Genomic DNA, 17608 nt, shown 5'->3' with positions numbered 1-17608 from the left:
AGGGAATAAGATGAGGAAGAGGTAGAGGAAGAAGAAGAGGAGGAATAGGAAGAAGAAGAAGAAGAGGAAGGGAAGAAGAAGATGAGGAAGAGGAAGGGAAGAAGAAGACGAGGAAGAGGAAGGGAAGAAGAAGACGAGGAAGAGGAAGGGAAGAAGAAGACGAGGAAGAGGAAGAAGACGAGGAAGGGAAGAAGAAGACGAGGAGAGGAAGAAGAAGAGGAAGCAGAAGAGGAAGGGAAGAAGAAGATGAGGAAGAGGAAGAAGAAGAGGAAGGGAAGAAGAAGACGAGGAAGAGGAAGGGAAGAGGAAGAAGGGGAAGAGGAAGAAGAGGAAGAGGAAGAAGAAGAAGAGGAAGAAGAAGAAGAAGAGGAAGGGAAGAAGAAAACGAGGAAGAGGAAGGGAAGAGGAAGAAGGGGAAGAGGAAGAAGAGGAAGAGGAAGAAGAAGAAGAGGAAGAAGAAGAAGAAGAGGAAGGGAAGAAGAAGACGTGGAAGAGGAAGAAGAAGAAGAAGAGGAAGAAGGGGAAGAAGAAGAGGAAGAAGAAGAAGAGGAAGGGAAGAAGAAGACGAGGAGAGGAAGAAGAAGAGGAAGAAGAAGAGGAAGGGAAGAAGAAGACGAGGAAGAGGAAGAAGAAGAGGAAGGGAAGAAGAAGAAGACGAGGAAGAGGAAGAAGAAGAGGAAGGGAAGAAGAAGACGAGGAAGGGAAGAAGAAGACGAGGAAGAGGAAGGGAAGAGGAAGAAGAGGAAGAGGAAGAAGAAGAAGAGGAAGGGAAGAAGACGAGGAAGAGGAAGAAGAAGAAGAAGAAGAGGAAGAAGAGGAAGAAGAAGAGGAAGAAGAAGAAGAGGAAGGGAAGAAGAAGACGATCGTGGGAATGTCGCCTGTTATCTGGCGGCAAAGCAAACCCTTAAAATTGATATTTACCTCATCCCTCTTGGCGCATCAGAAATGTCGTCGAGTCAAGGAGCTGATTGTGATAAAAATGATAATTTCAATGGGACACCAGCACGAAGGAAAGATTCTGTCACAAGGTGTATCCGGATGAGATTCCTCCAGTGAAGCTTCCCAGGCTTGCCCAGAGAGATCAGGTAGTTCTGTGGAGGTAACGAATCGGGCACTGTGACCATTGCAGGAAGCCCGAATATTTGATGCACCCATTTAAAAAAAAAAAATGGCCGCTTTTTGAGCGCTGTAGACGGCGTCTTATACAGAATATTAGAGCGATGGAGATCAAAGTGTCGGATCTGCCGGGAATTGATAAGTTCGTTGAACTTGAATCTTCCTCGACTCTAAAGTCGTACTAAAATTCTTAAAGGAGAGCGAGAAACCCAATAGCTCTTTTGGTATGACGTCCAAGGTTTTAGGAGTGGTGTATATAGAGCCTCGTGGTTCTGAAGCATCAGCTGAACTTCATGAAGAAGAAGAAGAAGAAGAAGGAAAAGTCGAAGAGGATTGGTCGCGAGTCGTGCGGCCTTGTTTTATTTCTTCCATTTGATTGCCGAGCTTCGGCTGATTCGTTCGTGATTAATTGCGTCACGAGATGTTTGCGCAAGCAGCTCAGGGGTGAGTGGTCAGCACGTTCATCGTTATGTGTGTGTAATGTTGGTGTGGAGGGTATTGAAATGTCTGCTCTGCCATTTTGTTTTCTTAGTACGTGGTGGTTTTTATTTATATCTTTATTTCTCTCACGATTCACTTGTAATACCCCCCCGCCCCCCACCGCTTCCCCCTTTGTGAATACATTTGGTATTTGATGGTTTATATTCTGCTTCCTTGCAGCGGGAGACGCAGTAAATGGGACCAGCCTGCGCTCGGCGCTCTGGCCCTGCCACCCTTCATGGCTACCCCGAGTCCGTTACCCACCCAGGCCTCGTTACCCCATCACGGCGCGGGACAGTTCTTCTCCGCTTTGCGGTTACCCACCGCCGTCGTGGCTCCCATGCTCAATGTTCTGCCGTCCAGTGTGAACCTGAGGCACGGAAACTTTCTACCAGACGGGTCCCTCGGGTAGGCTTGATCTGTTTGGCCTTCGAGGTTTGGGCTTCTTTCTTTTGTTTTTAGCTCACCTGGACTTTAATCGGTGAGATTATGCCATCGAGTCGTGTTCAGAGGTGAGTGAGTGAGTCCCCCCCCACGCTCCCCCAAAAAAGTACTCTCCCCTTCCTCTTTCCCTCACTCCCACCCTGCCTCGCTCTCTTTCCCTCACTCCCACCCTGCCTCGCTCTCTTTCCCTCACTCCCACCCTTCCTCGCTCTCTTTCCCTCACTCCCACCCTGCCGCGCTCTCTTTCCCTCACGCCCTCCCTTCCTCGCTCTCTTTCCCTCACTCCCACCCTGCCTCGCTCTCTTTCCCTCACTCCCACCCTGCCTCGCTCTCTTTCCCTCACTCCCACCCTTCCTCGCTCTCTTTCCCTCACTCCCACCCTTCCTCGCTCTCTTTCCCTCACTCCCACCCTTCCTCGCTCTCTTTCCCTCACTCCCACCCTTCCTCGCTCTCTTTCCCTCACTCCCACCCTGCCTCGCTCTCTTTCCCTCACTCCCACCCTTCCTCGCTCTCTTTCCCTCACTCCCACCCTTCCTCGCTCTCTTTCCCTCACTCCCACCCTTCCTCGCTCTCTTTCCCTCACTCCCACCCTTCCTCGCTCTCTTTCCCTCACTCCCACCCTTCCTCGCTCTCTTTCCCTCACTCCCACCCTTCCTCGCTCTCTTTCCCTCACTCCCACCCTTCCTCGCTCTCTTCCCTCACTCCCACCCTTCCTCGCTCTCTTTCCCTCACTCCCACCCTTCCTCGCTCTCTTTCCCTCACTCCCACCCTTCCTCGCTCTCTTCCCTCACTCCCACCCTTCCTCGCTCTCTTTCCCTCACTCCCACCCTTCCTCGCTCTCTTTCCCTCACTCCCACCCTTCCTCGCTCTCTTTCCCTCACTCCCACCCTTCCTCGCTCTCTTTCCCTCACTCCCACCCTTCCTCGCTCTCTTTCCCTCACTCCCACCCTTCCTCGCTCTCTTTCCCTCACTCCCACCCTTCCTCGCTCTCTTTCCCCTCACTCCCACCCTTCCTCGCTCTCTTTCCCTCACTCCCACCCTTCCTCGCTCTCTTTCCCTCACTCCCACCCTTCCTCGCTCTCTTTCCCTCACTCCCACCCTTCCTCGCTCTCTTTCCCTCACTCCCACCCTTCCTCGCTCTCTTTCCCTCACTCCCACCCTGCCTCGCTCTCTTTCCCTCACTCCCACCCTTCCTCGCTCTCTTTCCCTCACTCCCACCCTGCCTCGCTCTCTTTCCCTCACTCCCACCCTTCCTCGCTCTCTTTCCCTCACTCCCACCCTGCCTCGCTCTCTTTCCCTCACTCCCACCCTGCCTCGCTCTCTTTCCCTCACTCCCACCCTGCCGCGCTCTCTGTCCCTCACTCCCACCCGGCCTCGCTCTCTTTCCCTCACTCCCGCCCTGCCTCGCTCTCTTTCCCTCACTCCCACCCTGCCTCGCTCTCTTTCCCTCACTCCCACCCTGCCTCGCTCTCTTTCCCTCACTCCCACCCTGCCTCGCTCTCTTTCCCTCACTCCCACCCTGCCTCGCTCTCTTTCCCTCACTCCCACCCTGCCTCGCTCTCTTTCCCTCACTCCCACCCTGCCTCGCTCTCTTTCCCTCACTCCCACCCTGCCTCGCTCTCTTTCCCTCACTCCCACCCTGCCTCGCTCTCTTTCCCTCACTCCCACCCTGCCTCGCTCTCTTTCCCTCACTCCCACCCTGCCTCGCTCTCTTTCCCTCACTCCCACCCTGCCTCGCTCTCTTTCCCTCACTCCCACCCTGCCTCGCTCTCTTTCCCTCACTCCCACCCTGCCTCGCTCTCTTTCCCTCACTCCCACCCTGCCTCGCTCTCTTTCCCTCACTCCCACCCTGCCTCGCTCTCTTTCCCTCACTCCCACCCTGCCTCGCTCTCTTTCCCTCACTCCCACCCTGCCTCGCTCTCTTTCCCTCACTCCCACCCTGCCTCGCTCTCTTTCCCTCACTCCCACCCTGCCTCGCTCTCTTTCCCTCACTCCCACCCTGCCTCGCTCTCTTTCCCTCACTCCCACCCTGCCTCGCTCTCTTTCCCTCACTCCCACCCTGCCTCGCTCTCTTTCCCTCACTCCCACCCTTCCTCGCTCTCTTTCCCTCACTCCCACCCTTCCTCGCTCTCTTTCCCTCACTCCCACCCTTCCTCGCTCTCTTTCCCTCACTCCCACCCTTCCTCGCTCTCTTTCCCTCACTCCCACCCTTCCTCGCTCTCTTTCCCTCACTCCCACCCTTCCTCGCTCTCTTTCCCTCACTCCCACCCTTCCTCGCTCTCTTTCCCTCACTCTCCCCTTCCTCGCTCTCTTTCCCTCACTCCCACCCTTCCTCGCTCTCTTTCCCTCACTCCCACCCTTCCTCGCTCTCTTTCCCTCACTCCCACCCTTCCTCGCTCTCTTCCCTCACTCCCACCCTTCCTCGCTCTCTTTCCCTCACTCCCACCCTTCCTCGCTCTCTTTCCCTCACTCCCACCCTTCCTCGCTCTCTTTCCCTCACTCCCACCCTGCCTCGCTCTCTTTCCCTCACTCCCACCCTGCCTCGCTCTCTTTCCCTCACTCCCACCCTTCCTCGCTCTCTTTCCCTCACTCTCCCTTCCTCGCTCTCTTGCCCTCACTCCCACCCTTCCTCGCTCTCTTTCCCTCACTCGCTCTCTTTCCCTCACTCCCACCCTTCCTCGCTCTCTTTCCCTCACTCCCACCCTGCCTCGCTCTCTTTCCCTCACTCCCACCCTCCCTCGCTCTCTTTCCCTCCCTCCCACCCTCCCTCGCTCTCTTTCCCTCACTCCCACCCTGCCTCGCTCTTTCCCTCACTCCCACCCTGCCTCGCTCTCTTTCCCTCACTCCCACCCTGCCTCGCTCTCTTTCCCTCACTCCCACCCTGCCTCGCTCTCTTTCCCTCACTCTCCCCTTCCTCGCTCTCTTGCCCTCACTCCCACCCTTCCTCGCTCTCTTTCCCTCACTCGCTCTCTTTCCCTCACTCCCACCCTTCCTCGCTCTCTTTCCCTCACTCCCACCCTGCCTCGCTCTCTTTCCCTCACTCCCACCCTGCCTCGCTCTCTTTCCCTCACTCCCACCCTGCCTCGCTCTCTTTCCCTCACTCCCACCCTGCCTCGCTCTCTTCCCTCACTCCCACCCTGCCTCGCTCTCTTTCCCTCACTCCCACCCTGCCTCGCTCTCTTCCCTCACTCCCACCCTGCCTCGCTCTCTTTCCCTCACTCCCACCCTGCCTCGCTCTCTTTCCCTCACTCCCACCCTGCCTCGCTCTCTTTCCCTCTCTCCCACCCTGCCTCGCTCTCTTTCCCTCTCTCCCACCCTGCCTCGCTCTCTTCCCTCACTCCCACCCTGCCTCGCTCTCTTTCCCTCACTCCCACCCTGCCTCGCTCTCTTTCCCTCACTCCCACCCTGCCTCGCTCTCTTTCCCTCACTCCCACCCTGCCTCGCTCTCTTTCCCTCTCTCCCACCCTGCCTCGCTCTCTTTCCCTCACTCCCACCCTGCCTCGCTCTCTTTCCCTCACTCCCACCCTGCCTCGCTCTCTTTCCCTCACTCCCACCCTGCCTCGCTCTCTTCCCTCACTCCCACCCTGCCTCGCTCTCTTTCCCTCACTCCCACCCTGCCTCGCTCTCTTCCCTCACTCCCACCCTGCCTCGCTCTCTTTCTCTCACTCCCACCCTGCCTCGCTCTCTTTCCCTCTCTCCCACCCTGCCTCGCTCTCTTTCCCTCACTCCCACCCTGCCTCGCTCTCTTTCCCTCACTCCCACCCTGCCTCGCTCTCTTTCCCTCACTCCCACCCTGCCTCGCTCTCTTTCCCTCACTCCCACCCTGCCTCGCTCTCTTTCCCTCACTCCCACCCTGCCTCGCTCTCTTTCCCTCACTCCCACCCCGCCTCGCTCTCTTTCCCTCACTCCCACCCTGCCTCGCTCTCTTTCCCTCACTCCCACCCTGCCTCGCTCTTTCCCTCACTCCCACCCTGCCTCGCTCTCTTTCCCTCACTCCCACCCTGCCTCGCTCTCTTTCCCTCACTCCCACCCTGCCTCGCTCTCTTTCCCTCACTCCCACCCTGCCTCCCTCTCTTTCCTTCACTCCCACCCTGCCTCGCTCTCTTTCCCTCTCTCCCACCCTGCCTCGCTCTCTTTCCCTCACTCCCACCCTGCCTCGCTCTCTTCCCTCACTCCCACCCTGCCTCGCTCTCTTTCCCTCACTCCCACCCTGCCTCGCTCTCTTTCCCTCACTCCCACCCTGCCTCGCTCTCTTCCCTCACTCCCACCCTGCCTCGCTCTTTCCCTCACTCCCACCCTGCCTCGCTCTCTTTCCCTCATTCCCACCCTGCCTCGCTCTCTTTCCCTCACTCCCACCCTGCCTCGCTCTCTTTCCCTCACTCCCACCCTGCCTCGCTCTCTTTCCCTCACTCCCACCCTGCCTCGCTCTCTTTCCCTCACTCCCACCCTGCCTCGCTCTCTTTCCCTCACTCCCACCCTGCCTCGCTCTCTTTCCCTCACTCCCACCCTGCCTCGCTCTCTTTCCCTCACTCCCACCCTGCCTCGCTCTCTTTCCCTCACTCCCACCCTGCCTCGCTCTCTTTCCCTCACTCCCACCCTGCCTCGCTCTCTTTCCCTCACTCCCACCCTGCCTCGCTCTCTTCCCTCACTCCCACCCTGCCTCCCTCTCTCTCCCTCACTCCCACCCTGCCTCGCTCTCTTTCCCTCACTCCCACCCTGCCTCGCTCTCTTTCCCTCACTCCCACCCTGCCTCGCTCTCTTTCCCTCACTCCCACCCTGCCTCGCTCTCTTTCCCTCACTCCCACCCTGCCTCGCTCTCCCACCCTTCCTCGCTCTCTTTCCCTCACTCCCACCCTTCCTCGCTCTCTTTCCCTCACTCCCACCCTTCCTCGCTCTCTTTCCCTCACTCCCACCCTTCCTCGCTCTCTTTCCCTCACTCCCACCCTTCCTCGCTCTCTTTCCCTCACTCCCACCCTTCCTCGCTCTCTTTCCCTCACTCCCACCCTTCCTCGCTCTCTTTCCCTCACTCCCACCCTTCCTCGCTCTCTTTCCCTCACTCCCACCCTTCCTCGCTCTCTTTCCCTCACTCCCACCCTTTCCACAGGCAGGAAAAAAGGATCAAATGAAGATTATTTACAAATTTAATTTTGAGATCACTTTTTATTGTAAACATTACAAAAAATGGAATGTACAATTTCATTTTATTTTTGTCGTTTTTATAAGTTTTAAAAATTATTTTCGTTATTTATTTATTTCCATGGGAGGGGGAATGGGCACAGATCTTGGCTAAAAATAAAAACACATAAACCACACAACACCCCTTTACGAGACCCCCACCGTCAACACTCCGTGCACATGCATACAATCACCCATCAATGCTCAAAAGAGCGATTTTTTTTTTTTTTTTTTTTTTTTTTTTTTTTTTTTTTTTATATCGCACGATATTTCAAAAAGGTTGTGTACGAGTTATGACAAAACTCGGTGGATGAGTTGTGTGGGCGATGATAAGCCGGTTCGATTTTGGTTAATCTCCAGATGTATATCCAGCCTTTCAGTGGGCAACAACCGACATGACTTTTGTGTCCTATTTATGTGTGAATTTTAACTTGCTTTTTAGGTCATCTCTATCATCTCAGTAGAGATGACCTAATAACCCCAGTCTCGAAGTCTGTCCGTCCTTCCACAATCAAACCGAGTGGAGACAAATAACCAATAGTGGAATGGATAGAGGTCGATGAGACATGCACAACGATATAACTTCCAAGGTCGAGGTCAATGTCACGAGGCTGTCAAAGTTGCGAAAATTGTCGATTTCAAATCGTATCTCCTCCCTCATTTATCAAGAGATCAAATGTTATTAGTGATTCAGAGACTCTGGACAATTATCGAGAACAACACGAGCCATTTTTTTGGAAATTTGCTCTCGTCCCGATTTTTATATCCCTTCAAGCTTCATTCTGATTCCCCATATGGGCTGTTCATAAAGTACGTACATATTAAAAAATTAAGAACCGGAACTCTCCGAGACAAATATTACATTTGAAGCTTTTGTCAGATTTAACAAACAATGGAACACAAGTTTATATGCACACTCACTTTCATTGATGACATTAACATTGTTTTGAATGTCAATTTGTACTTTTATTTTCATAAATGACATGTGCTGTGATATTAAAAGAAAAAGATAAATTACACCGCTTGGGACTGCATTGTCATGGCTTACAAACATCGGTTCTTAAGGAACTGCTGGCTTTGCAAGCGATTAGCGATGTATGAGGGGGGTGGGTGGTCACTCGCCTGCATACAGAGGGGGGTGGGTGGTTTTGAAACCCGGAAGTAGAGCGTACGTACTTTATGAACTGCCCCTATTCCAGTCTGGCACAGAGTTACTTTCGACCTCTGGCAGAGATGACCGGCACTCCCTCTTGGGGGTATTTTTTCTTGTGTATTGTGTTAATTTTGTCAACATTATCAATTGTCAAACTTACCTCAATTTGGCCCTTGGCAGCGATGGAAGGTGAATTGAAATGTAGAAAGAAAGAAGACAAAACGTAAACTATACAGCCTGAAGGAGGTATCCGATCTTCCGAGTGCCATTCTATATATATATATATATATAATTTTTTTTTTTTTTTTTAATTGTCCTATTTTATACTTAACATGTTTCTCAACAAGCGCACTTCAAAGGAATGTAGTTAGGCCTTAGTTATTTTATAACTTGGTTTCCCGATCCGCCGACGGTATATTTGCCGAAATGAAATATAAATATAAAACACATTTTTAGCCTTTTATATTTATAAATTTTCCGCCGAAGGTGCAAAAGTTTCAAAACCCAAAATGTAAACGTTGGCATTTATTTTCAAAAGATGATTTCATGCGCGCACCAAAATGCCGAGTCCCCTTTAACCAAACTGTGCAGTGGAGCTGCGCAGTAGTCTTCGGTCATGGCGTCTGAGCAGTGGCCAGCGTGGTTCAGATTGACTGTGGTTTCTGGGGCGAAAGTGATTGTTAAGAAGTATGTCAGCGGTATAAATTCGAGTGACTATTGGTGATTTAATCACGCAACATCTTGACGACGAATATTCTGGCTGAACTATTGCATCAATTCAGTGCAGCAGCAAGGATGATTCGCAGGCTACTCTCAGGGTTCGCACGCCTCCTGGAAAGTCCTTAAAACTCCTGGAATTAAATTCCTCTCCTGGAATATGCTCAAAAATCAAATTGAACTCCTGAAAACTCCTTTAAAAATTATATTTTGGATTTCCGACGATCACCTTGTTAACGTCTCGTAAATATGCCAAGGGAGACTACTTTGTAGTTCAAATTTGCACAAATGTGCCAAGGGAGACTACTTTCTAAACGTTGTAGATTGTCGTAAGTAATATTAATTTACGACATTAATGTTGTATCTTATTAGTGCCAAAAAGTGGTCCTTTACGACCGCATGTGCGAGTTATCCCGCGCTTTCTTTCTGTTTTGTGAATTGGATTGTTTACACATTTCAGCGATCGTGAACTATGACCCCCCGGGAAGTGCATATTCAACGAGCGCTGGCTCAAACATCCGGAATACGTATCTTGGTTGGAGTGCGGCACAGATAAATACAGTGCAAAGTGTAATATCTGCCTGAAGATTTTTGACATTTCGAACATGGGCGAGCCTGCCATTCGGAGCCACGGAAAAGGATCGAAATGCAAGCAGTTACTGGCGCAAAAGAAGGCAGCTGGTGGATGCACCATTCGAGATTTCTTCTCGAGATCATCGAAGGCAAATTAAGGGCAGGGGAGCACAGCTGCTCCAACTCCAACACAACCGAAGCCCTCAACTGCGCCACGAACCTCATTCGTCAGCCGTAACGATTGTCTTGCATCGGAAGTATTGTGGACTCTTAAAGTGGTGAACTCCCACTACTCTTTTAATTAATGTACAGATGTCTTGTCCTTGTTTGCGCAGATGTTTCCAGATTCAGAAATTGCGAAAATGTGCATACATGTGCAATTACGGTATTGCACCGTACTTCAAGCATCAACTCACGAAAAAAAATTCAGAAGAAGATGGTTATGTTCTTCTCTTCGACGAAAGTCTTAATCAAAATACAAAGAATAAACAAATGGATATGCATGCCCAAATCTGGGAAAAGGATCAGGTCCTGTAATTAATTATATTATACATGTAATGCAAGTTCCAAAGATATAGTTTGTTTTAAATGATTTGTTTTGTGAATCAGATAATTTTAATAGAATCTGAATACATTGATGATTGTGTGTGTGTGTGTGTGTGTGTGTGTGTGTGTGTGTGTGTGTGTGTGTGTGTGTGTGTGTGTGTGTGTGTGTGTGTGTGTGTGTGTGTGTGTGTGTGTGTGTGTGTGTGTGTGTGTGTGTGTGTGTGTGTGTGTGTGTGTGTGTGATAAACAATTACTTGCACAATAATATAATCTATATATTTCATCTGATTTTAGAGTTGTTATAATTGAGAAAAAAACAAACAATTTTCTTGTTTATTCCATTAGCTTATGTATGAATTTTATTATATTTATTAAAAATTGTGCCAAAAACTCCTGGAAAATTGAATTTATTGTCCTGGAAAACTCCTGGAATTTTATTTTAATGCAAGTGTATGAACCATGCAACTCGAGATCGTGCCGATTTTTGTTTCCGTCGAAAGTTGTACACCGCTGTTCGTATTGAAAGATTTCGGTGCCAAGTACATCAAAGCTTCCCTGCGAGATGCTGATATTTCAGCCTTCAATGGACCAGAAATCAGCCTTTGATGTGCTCATGGGGATGGGGAGACTGTACGATCAGATGCCTGCCGAAAAGTAAGAGCTGGTTATGGCTCTGATTGACCGTTTTCAGTATGTTGACTCAAGTAGACACCTTTTTAGGTCATCTCTACCGAGATGACCTAATAAAGCCAGACCAAATGTCCGTCCGTCAATTTTTCTTTCCGATCTTGATGAAACTTAGTATGTGGGTCGAGGTCGATGAGTGTTGCACAGCGATATAACTTTTGTCCCGGGTCAGGGTCAGGGTCAGGGTCAAGGTCACAGTCACGTAAGTTATAAAAATCGCCATTTTCAAAACCTATCTCGTCTGCCATTCCACAAGATATTCAGCAACTGTTTATTGATTGCGATAGTAAAAAATACTATCTTGTATCGAACCGGACAGATTTTTGAATTTCCGTCCCATTTGGCCGCCATGTAACCTGGAAGATGGTCAAAAACACCTCCCGGTACAAAGAAAACTTTTTACATCCGATCTTGATGAAATTTGGTATGTGGGTAGAGGTCGATGAGTGATACCCAACGACATTTTTTTTTTCCCGGATTCGAGCTCAGGGTCAAGGTCACGAGGTCACGAAAGTTGTGAAAGTCGCCATTTTCAAAACCTATCTAGTCTGTCATTTTAGGAGATATCTGGCAGTGGTTCATCGATTATGATAGTAAAAAAAAAACATTATAGAGATGACCGTCACCCCCACACGGGAGTAATTTTATTTTAATCAGATCCAGCACTATGCACTAGTGTGCACGCACACATCTTGGACAGTAATTTTCTCAGCATTGTTTCCATTTGTTTGATGATGCAACAGGTTTCTATAAGAAAAACATTCCAGACGATATTGTAAAAACAAGTTTTAATCCTTCTTTATTGTTTTTCACATCAGATGATACAGTGAACATGGGCATCCTGCATTTGAATGGTCTTCCATCTTCAATGTTTTCTTGGATCCTCCTGGTCTGGGATTTATATATTTTTTTTTCCCCCCATCCACCCTTGTCTTTTCCATGGACCATCCGAAAACGCATCATAAAAATATATAATTTCTAAAAATTGAAATTTATATTATTTCGACCTACCGACTCTACATTTTAGCTGAAGAACTGTCAACCAAGTTATAAAATAAATAAGGCCTTAGCTCCACCACCGAAGGTGAAGGAGGTTGTTTTCACACCTTTCTGTCTGTCTGTGTAGGATATCTCAAAAAGTTGTGGATTGGTTGGGTGTGTTACAAGGACGAACTGATTTGATTTTGGTGAAGATCCGGATCTGGATTTGGGAATTATTACATTTTTTTTCAGTGGTTCTTCATTGAGAGATCGGGCCAAAAACGAGACAAGGCACGATATGTCAAAAATGTGTTGGGCCCGATATGTTCTCATTGATCAGGCGTTACGTGGCAGAGGATGCGCTCGACCGAGCACCCTTCTAGTTTTTAACTGGAATGGCCTGAACATGGCCCGTGCCATTTGAAAGCTCAACGCTCAAACTTCTTCCCGTAGTTGTTTCGAGGTTGCACCCCATATGATTGATAACCATAACTACACAATTTTTGACAAAACCACAGATGATCTCTGAAATGTCATGTCCAGAGATCAATTGTTTTTTTTTTTCTTTCATGGATATAAATTAATTAATTAATTTCCTTTGTTATAAGTACAGTTGGACTAGCAGCAGAAGTAATTCCTTTAGTGGTGTTTTCCAGAGGGATCTACTATGTATGGTACTTCCAGCAAACAGTTTGCTCTAAACGGTGTGATGTGAATAATGAAATGATTAAATTACCGAGCAATCCTTAAAAAAATTGCTTTGAAGTTCTGTACTTCCAGTTTGTGGAAGGAACTTTGTTTTGCAGGGAAATGCCCACACGGTCATGAAGATGTGTTTTGAGTATTGAGCATGGATTATTTTCATCTGGTTGCTTTGATGGATGTATTGGAAATGGTGATGCACATGCCACCCTTGTTTGCCAGGAAAAAAGCAACAAACAAACGGGCAGGCCCTGTCCTGTAAGCGTGCCACATGTTATTCACACAAATGTCTGGTTGCCTCGCATAAATCTAATGTGTTCAATCCCTCCCGATTTGTTGCCGTGCCTAGGGCCGTCTCAAAGCCTGTGGATAACCGCAACGATGGAAGCACTGCTCCAGCCGGTGCTTTGGACGCAGCAGCCGCTGCAGCCGCACGGATCAATGCCATGCTGGTAGCGAAAGGCAAACTCAAAGCTCCACCTAACGTCGATAACCAGGTATATAGATTGCGGCTCTTGCATACAGCCAGAAAGATATGTGCAGTGAAACATGTTTATAACAATCGCCAAAGGGAACTGTTAAAAGGCCTTCATAGAAAGAGTTTTCCTTTCTATTCAAGTGTGGTGGCCATTTTGTTTTATTTTCGTTGAATATTCTATCTCTGTGGACCTTCTCATCAAAGTCCTTAACTCTCTCTCATAGGCTTTTGTCACCCTGGGTGATGATTATGAGCTCGATTTTTCAGAAAATTAGTGGCAACTTCATGTGTGGACTTGTACTTGACTGGAATATCCTCACGTCGCTTCCTTATTACTGTCCACGTCACGCTCAGCATTATTCCCTTCATGCGGTCTCAACAAATGCACAATTACCTGTGATGTCTCGGGAAGAATCTATGGCGACAGATTATTGAATAATTTTGTTGCATTCAGCTGCCATGTCAATTGGCTTATGCAGGGAGTCCAGCATCGCTATCACTGATGCTGCAGCGACTGAAACCCTTCTGAATTTGTTTACGTATCACCTTCCCTCCACGATTGGTGAAGCCAGCAGATTGCTTCAAGCAAGTTTGTCTGCCTTGGAACCTGGGGGTGGGGGGGGTCTGTCAAGTCCTTGTGAGTTTTGTTCAATACAGCAGCAAACTGTCGCTTCCTGAGTTTGAGCTTCAGACCTTAATCGGTCCTTGTTCCATTGCTTGAGTGATAATGTAGTGTTTTGAGGTAGATATAGACGCTTACTGTTCTTGAGCTGAAGATGTCAGTGGAAAGGGGCATTGTCCAAAATCATCAGAATTTTGCAACACTTTCTTCCCGTCTTGCAATCAAGCTTTCTCTTGTCGAGCTCGGACACATTGATTGTCGTCCATGCCTTTTTTTATTAGCATGGTTGTCCACTGGCAAGTTCTTCCTGTCAATTCTCTCCAGACAGCGAGGTTTGATCATCATTCTGATAACTTTCAGTTTCTCCTTCCTCCTCCTCCTCCTCCTCCTCCTCCTCACCTGCCATGTTGGTACACAGCATCAGCGTTCCGCTCCTTAGACCGCTTGCCACCGGCAACCTTTAGCTGCTGTGCTATGTCCAGAGCTTTCTGCTGAAGCAAAGGCCAGCCAACAGGAAACCTCACAATGGCATACATGAACCATTCAACGTCGGGTGTTGATTTATTTGCTCAAACTCTTTCCAGTCGGTTTTGCTTCTGGTTATGCTTCTTTTTTCACAATGTTCTGCATCTGTCGTGCCGCAGCAATGTCCCTGCAAGTTCCTCCTCCCAGCGATGTTCTGGGCACTCGATCGTTGCTGCTCGTGCATCCAAATTGCTTCGGTCTTGTCCTTCAAAGAAAGCTGATTTTAGAACCAGCTTTCCAAGATTTGCATTTGTGTCCATAATTGTAGCAGAAACGGTGCAGTTGAAATTGTACTGTACAGCATGTGTGATCTCAATCGTGTCTGAGTGATCCGACGAATTGCCGATTGGGCAGGAAATGTTACCCACCAATACTTCTATTGGCTCAATATAGGAATGTGCTCACCTAAGCTCTTCCTGCAAAAACAAAAAAACAATAGATTACATCACTGTAATAATTTTGTTTTTGTCCCAGCAATCGATTTTCCAAAAACAAATGGAAGGCAAGTTTAAAGAAGAAATCTCCATTTACGATAACCAACTACTGGGTAGGAAATGTTACTGTTTCTTTTCTTTTTTTTTCTCTTTTTCTTTATTTTTTTCCCTGGCTTGACATGGCTATCAGGAGAAGTGAATTCTTGCAGAATGTTTTTTTTTTATTTTTTTTATTTTTTTTATTTTTTTTTTTTTTTTCCCTGTAAGGCTCACTTGGCTGCGCATGGATGGGTTTGAGGGTAGTGGAGTAGCGGCTGAAACCCGAATCCTATCCAGGTTCCTCCTGGTGACTCCATCTTTGCTCTTGACTTCTTTGGGTTCTTTCATGGTCCTGTGCTTGATTTGCCATTCCTGCAAAAAAAAATTTTAAAAAAATAAAGATCAGTTACGCTGCTGTATATTTTCCTGACTATTCAATTTGACAAAAAACAAATGGAAGTCAAGAACTGCACTGAAGTCTGTGGTTTTGAAAGATTGATTGCGAATGAAAGGGCATCTGTAAATGGATGACTCTTTCTAAAATAACGTCAACTGCAATTTATTTGTCTGAATATTGACATGAAAATAGAAACAAAAATAAACTGTAACGGCATTCGGTGGAGCACGTACCACCACCAGGCTGAGCAGCTTAGGTTTTGTATCCCACCGAACCAAAGTCTAATCGGCTTGTTCTTGTCACCTACCCCCGAATCTCTACCGAGTCTCGTACGAATCAGTCCGCAACATTTTGAGATATCGTGCTTTTTATTGTTTTGAGCCTGATATCTCGATAGTGAAGAATCACTTTAAAGATTAAAAAAAAAAGTCTCAGATCCAGATCTTCAACGAGATCCAAACAATTTGTCCTCGTCAGACACAGATGCATCATGTCCACAATTTATTTATTTACTTATTATTATTATTTTTTTGTGTGAATCTGTCCATAACCTTTTGAGACATCTTGCTCACAGACACAGCCAAACGGGTGAATAACATCACCTCCATCCATCTTTGAAAGCAGAGGTAATTAAGATTGATATTTTATCCCCCGTGCAATGATGACCATGTACAGTAGCGATTTCACCATCTCAACTGTACACAACGTAATTTTTATGGCTGCTGACTGCATTGGACGTGTGGCTGTTGCGTGAAGGGTATTATTATTATTACCTCTGCCGCCAGAGGTGGAAGGAGGTTATGTTTTCAGCCCTTTCTGTGTTTGTTTATGTGCAGGATATCTCAAAAAGTGGACGGATTCAGATGAAATATTGTGGACAGGTTTGGTGTGTGACGAGGACGAACTGATTGGAATTTGATGAAGATCTGCATCCCGATCCGACTACTAAAATTTTAAAAGTGATTCTTCACCATTGAGAGATGGCGGCCAAAAACGATATATAGCACGATATCTCAAAGTTGTGAACGGATTCGGACAAAACTTGGTGGACACGTTGGGTGTGTAACAAAGAATTGATTCAATTTTAGTGAAGATCCGGATCTGACAATTGTTTAATTTTTGAAGTGATTCTTCACCATTGAGGGCTATGGCCAAAGGCATTTTTTATTTCGCCTGATAGTTCAAAAATGTATTGGGCCTGGTTACGTTCTTGTGGATCAGACTTTGCGTCGTGGAGGTCTTCTTCTAGTCTTCTAGTTATTATTATTTTACGTTGGTTTTTCATCGGGGGATTTCAAGTAGCTGCGAAGAACAGGTTACTGTTTTGAAGAGGTGGCTGCTTCCGCAGGTTTGACTGTAATTGATGATCATCCATTTGTGCCAAACGACATAGGAAGAACATAGCAATTTCTAAATGCTGATACTTGCATTGTAACTTTGGTTTGGGTTGTACAAATGTTTTCCTCTCGTATTGGCCTTATTGTGGGATATTCTTACTTTGATATACCTGTACCGATTTGCAAACATCTCCTTTCTCCAAGGCAGAGAAGTCGAGAAAGGATGAGTTGATCGTTGCGGAGGTGGAAATAAACGACATACCCATTGGCTGCCGCAACCTTCTAACAAAGGGGCAAATTCAAGATGAGGTTTGTCTTGGAAATCCGAAATACACTTTTTGACATTGTTCTTGGTTCTGGTGAATTGTTGCTGTTCTTTAAAAAAAATAAAAAAATAATTTATTATTATTTTAATTTTAATTGGAATTCCTTTTGTTTGTTTGATAGCGTAACTGTTTCCCTGAACATTTGTCTTATTGCTCTGGATCAATGTACAAGACGAGTTATTTAAAATGGTTCATTGATGTTCTGGTCAAACTGTCTCTGGTGGAATGGTTCATTGTGGAGTTTGTGATTCTTGAAATATGGTATAATAATGCTTTCCTCATTGAGTGCAGATAAGCAAGATGAGTGGGGCAGCTGTATCAACGAGGGGTCGGTACATGTCTGCAGAGGAGAAGGGCCTTTCTGCAAAGTACGTGTGCTTATTCCTTACAAATGTTAAACTTTATTTGTTGACTTGTCTGCCGTATAGGGCACGCAACAATCGGTAATTACTTCTGAAGGTTCTCAACATGACCGGAGCTCATAAGTAAGGACTTTGCTCGAGAATCAACTTCCATGTGGAGTTGTGCTGGAGGCGGAGCAACTGACATCGACAGCTTCATGGTCTTCCACAAGGCAGTGTACGAGCACCCTTACTCTTTGACTTCCACAGGAATGTCCAACAAATCCAACCCAAGCGAGAGAAACTACATTTACCTTGATTGCTGAGGATAGAGCCTCAGTGTTAAGTCCACATTGCCTGTGGGCTAACCTGACCAAAAAGCAAGCCACTCACTTCATTTAATGGCAGGCTAAATTCCAACTTGAGATCTCGTTGAATGGGACACAACTTGACCACTAACAGTCCAACTTATCCATGAGCGAGATTTGCCTGAACACCAACATAGTGCTTGTCAACTCATTGGGGAGCCAATTGA

At 47.5% G+C, this 17608-nt stretch overlaps 1 protein-coding gene across 6 annotated transcripts in view; it reads left to right on the top strand.

The window, feature by feature from the left end:
* The first annotated feature begins 1330 nt into the window (after nt 1–1330).
* Nucleotides 1331–17608, top strand: part of LOC147021007 (KH homology domain-containing protein 4-like) — a 38060-nt gene continuing 21782 nt past the window's right edge. For 5 of the 6 annotated variants that reach the window (XR_015061306.1, XM_085893583.1, XM_085893580.1 and 2 more), the window contains exons 1-5: nt 1331–1560; nt 1777–2004; nt 12924–13071; nt 16611–16715; nt 17024–17100. Coding sequence is in view for 5 of the 6 variants with exons in the window: in XM_085893583.1 (XP_085749709.1) it covers nt 1538–1560; nt 1777–2004; nt 12924–13071; nt 16611–16715; nt 17024–17100 (581 nt within the window). In the remaining variant the exon portion in view is untranslated. Of the gene's footprint in view, nt 1648–1776; nt 2005–12923; nt 13072–16610; nt 16716–17023; nt 17101–17608 lie in introns of all 6 variants that reach the window. The other variant, XM_085893581.1, reaches the window with a different exon arrangement.

Source organism: Eptatretus burgeri, chromosome 8 (genome assembly GCF_056783735.1).
Source record: "Eptatretus burgeri isolate ZD-2024b chromosome 8, Ebu_testis_v1, whole genome shotgun sequence".
Taxonomy (NCBI): domain Eukaryota; kingdom Metazoa; phylum Chordata; class Myxini; order Myxiniformes; family Myxinidae; genus Eptatretus; species Eptatretus burgeri.
The sequence above is the reverse complement of the archived record's forward strand: the minus strand, read 5'-3'. Positions and strand labels throughout refer to the sequence as shown.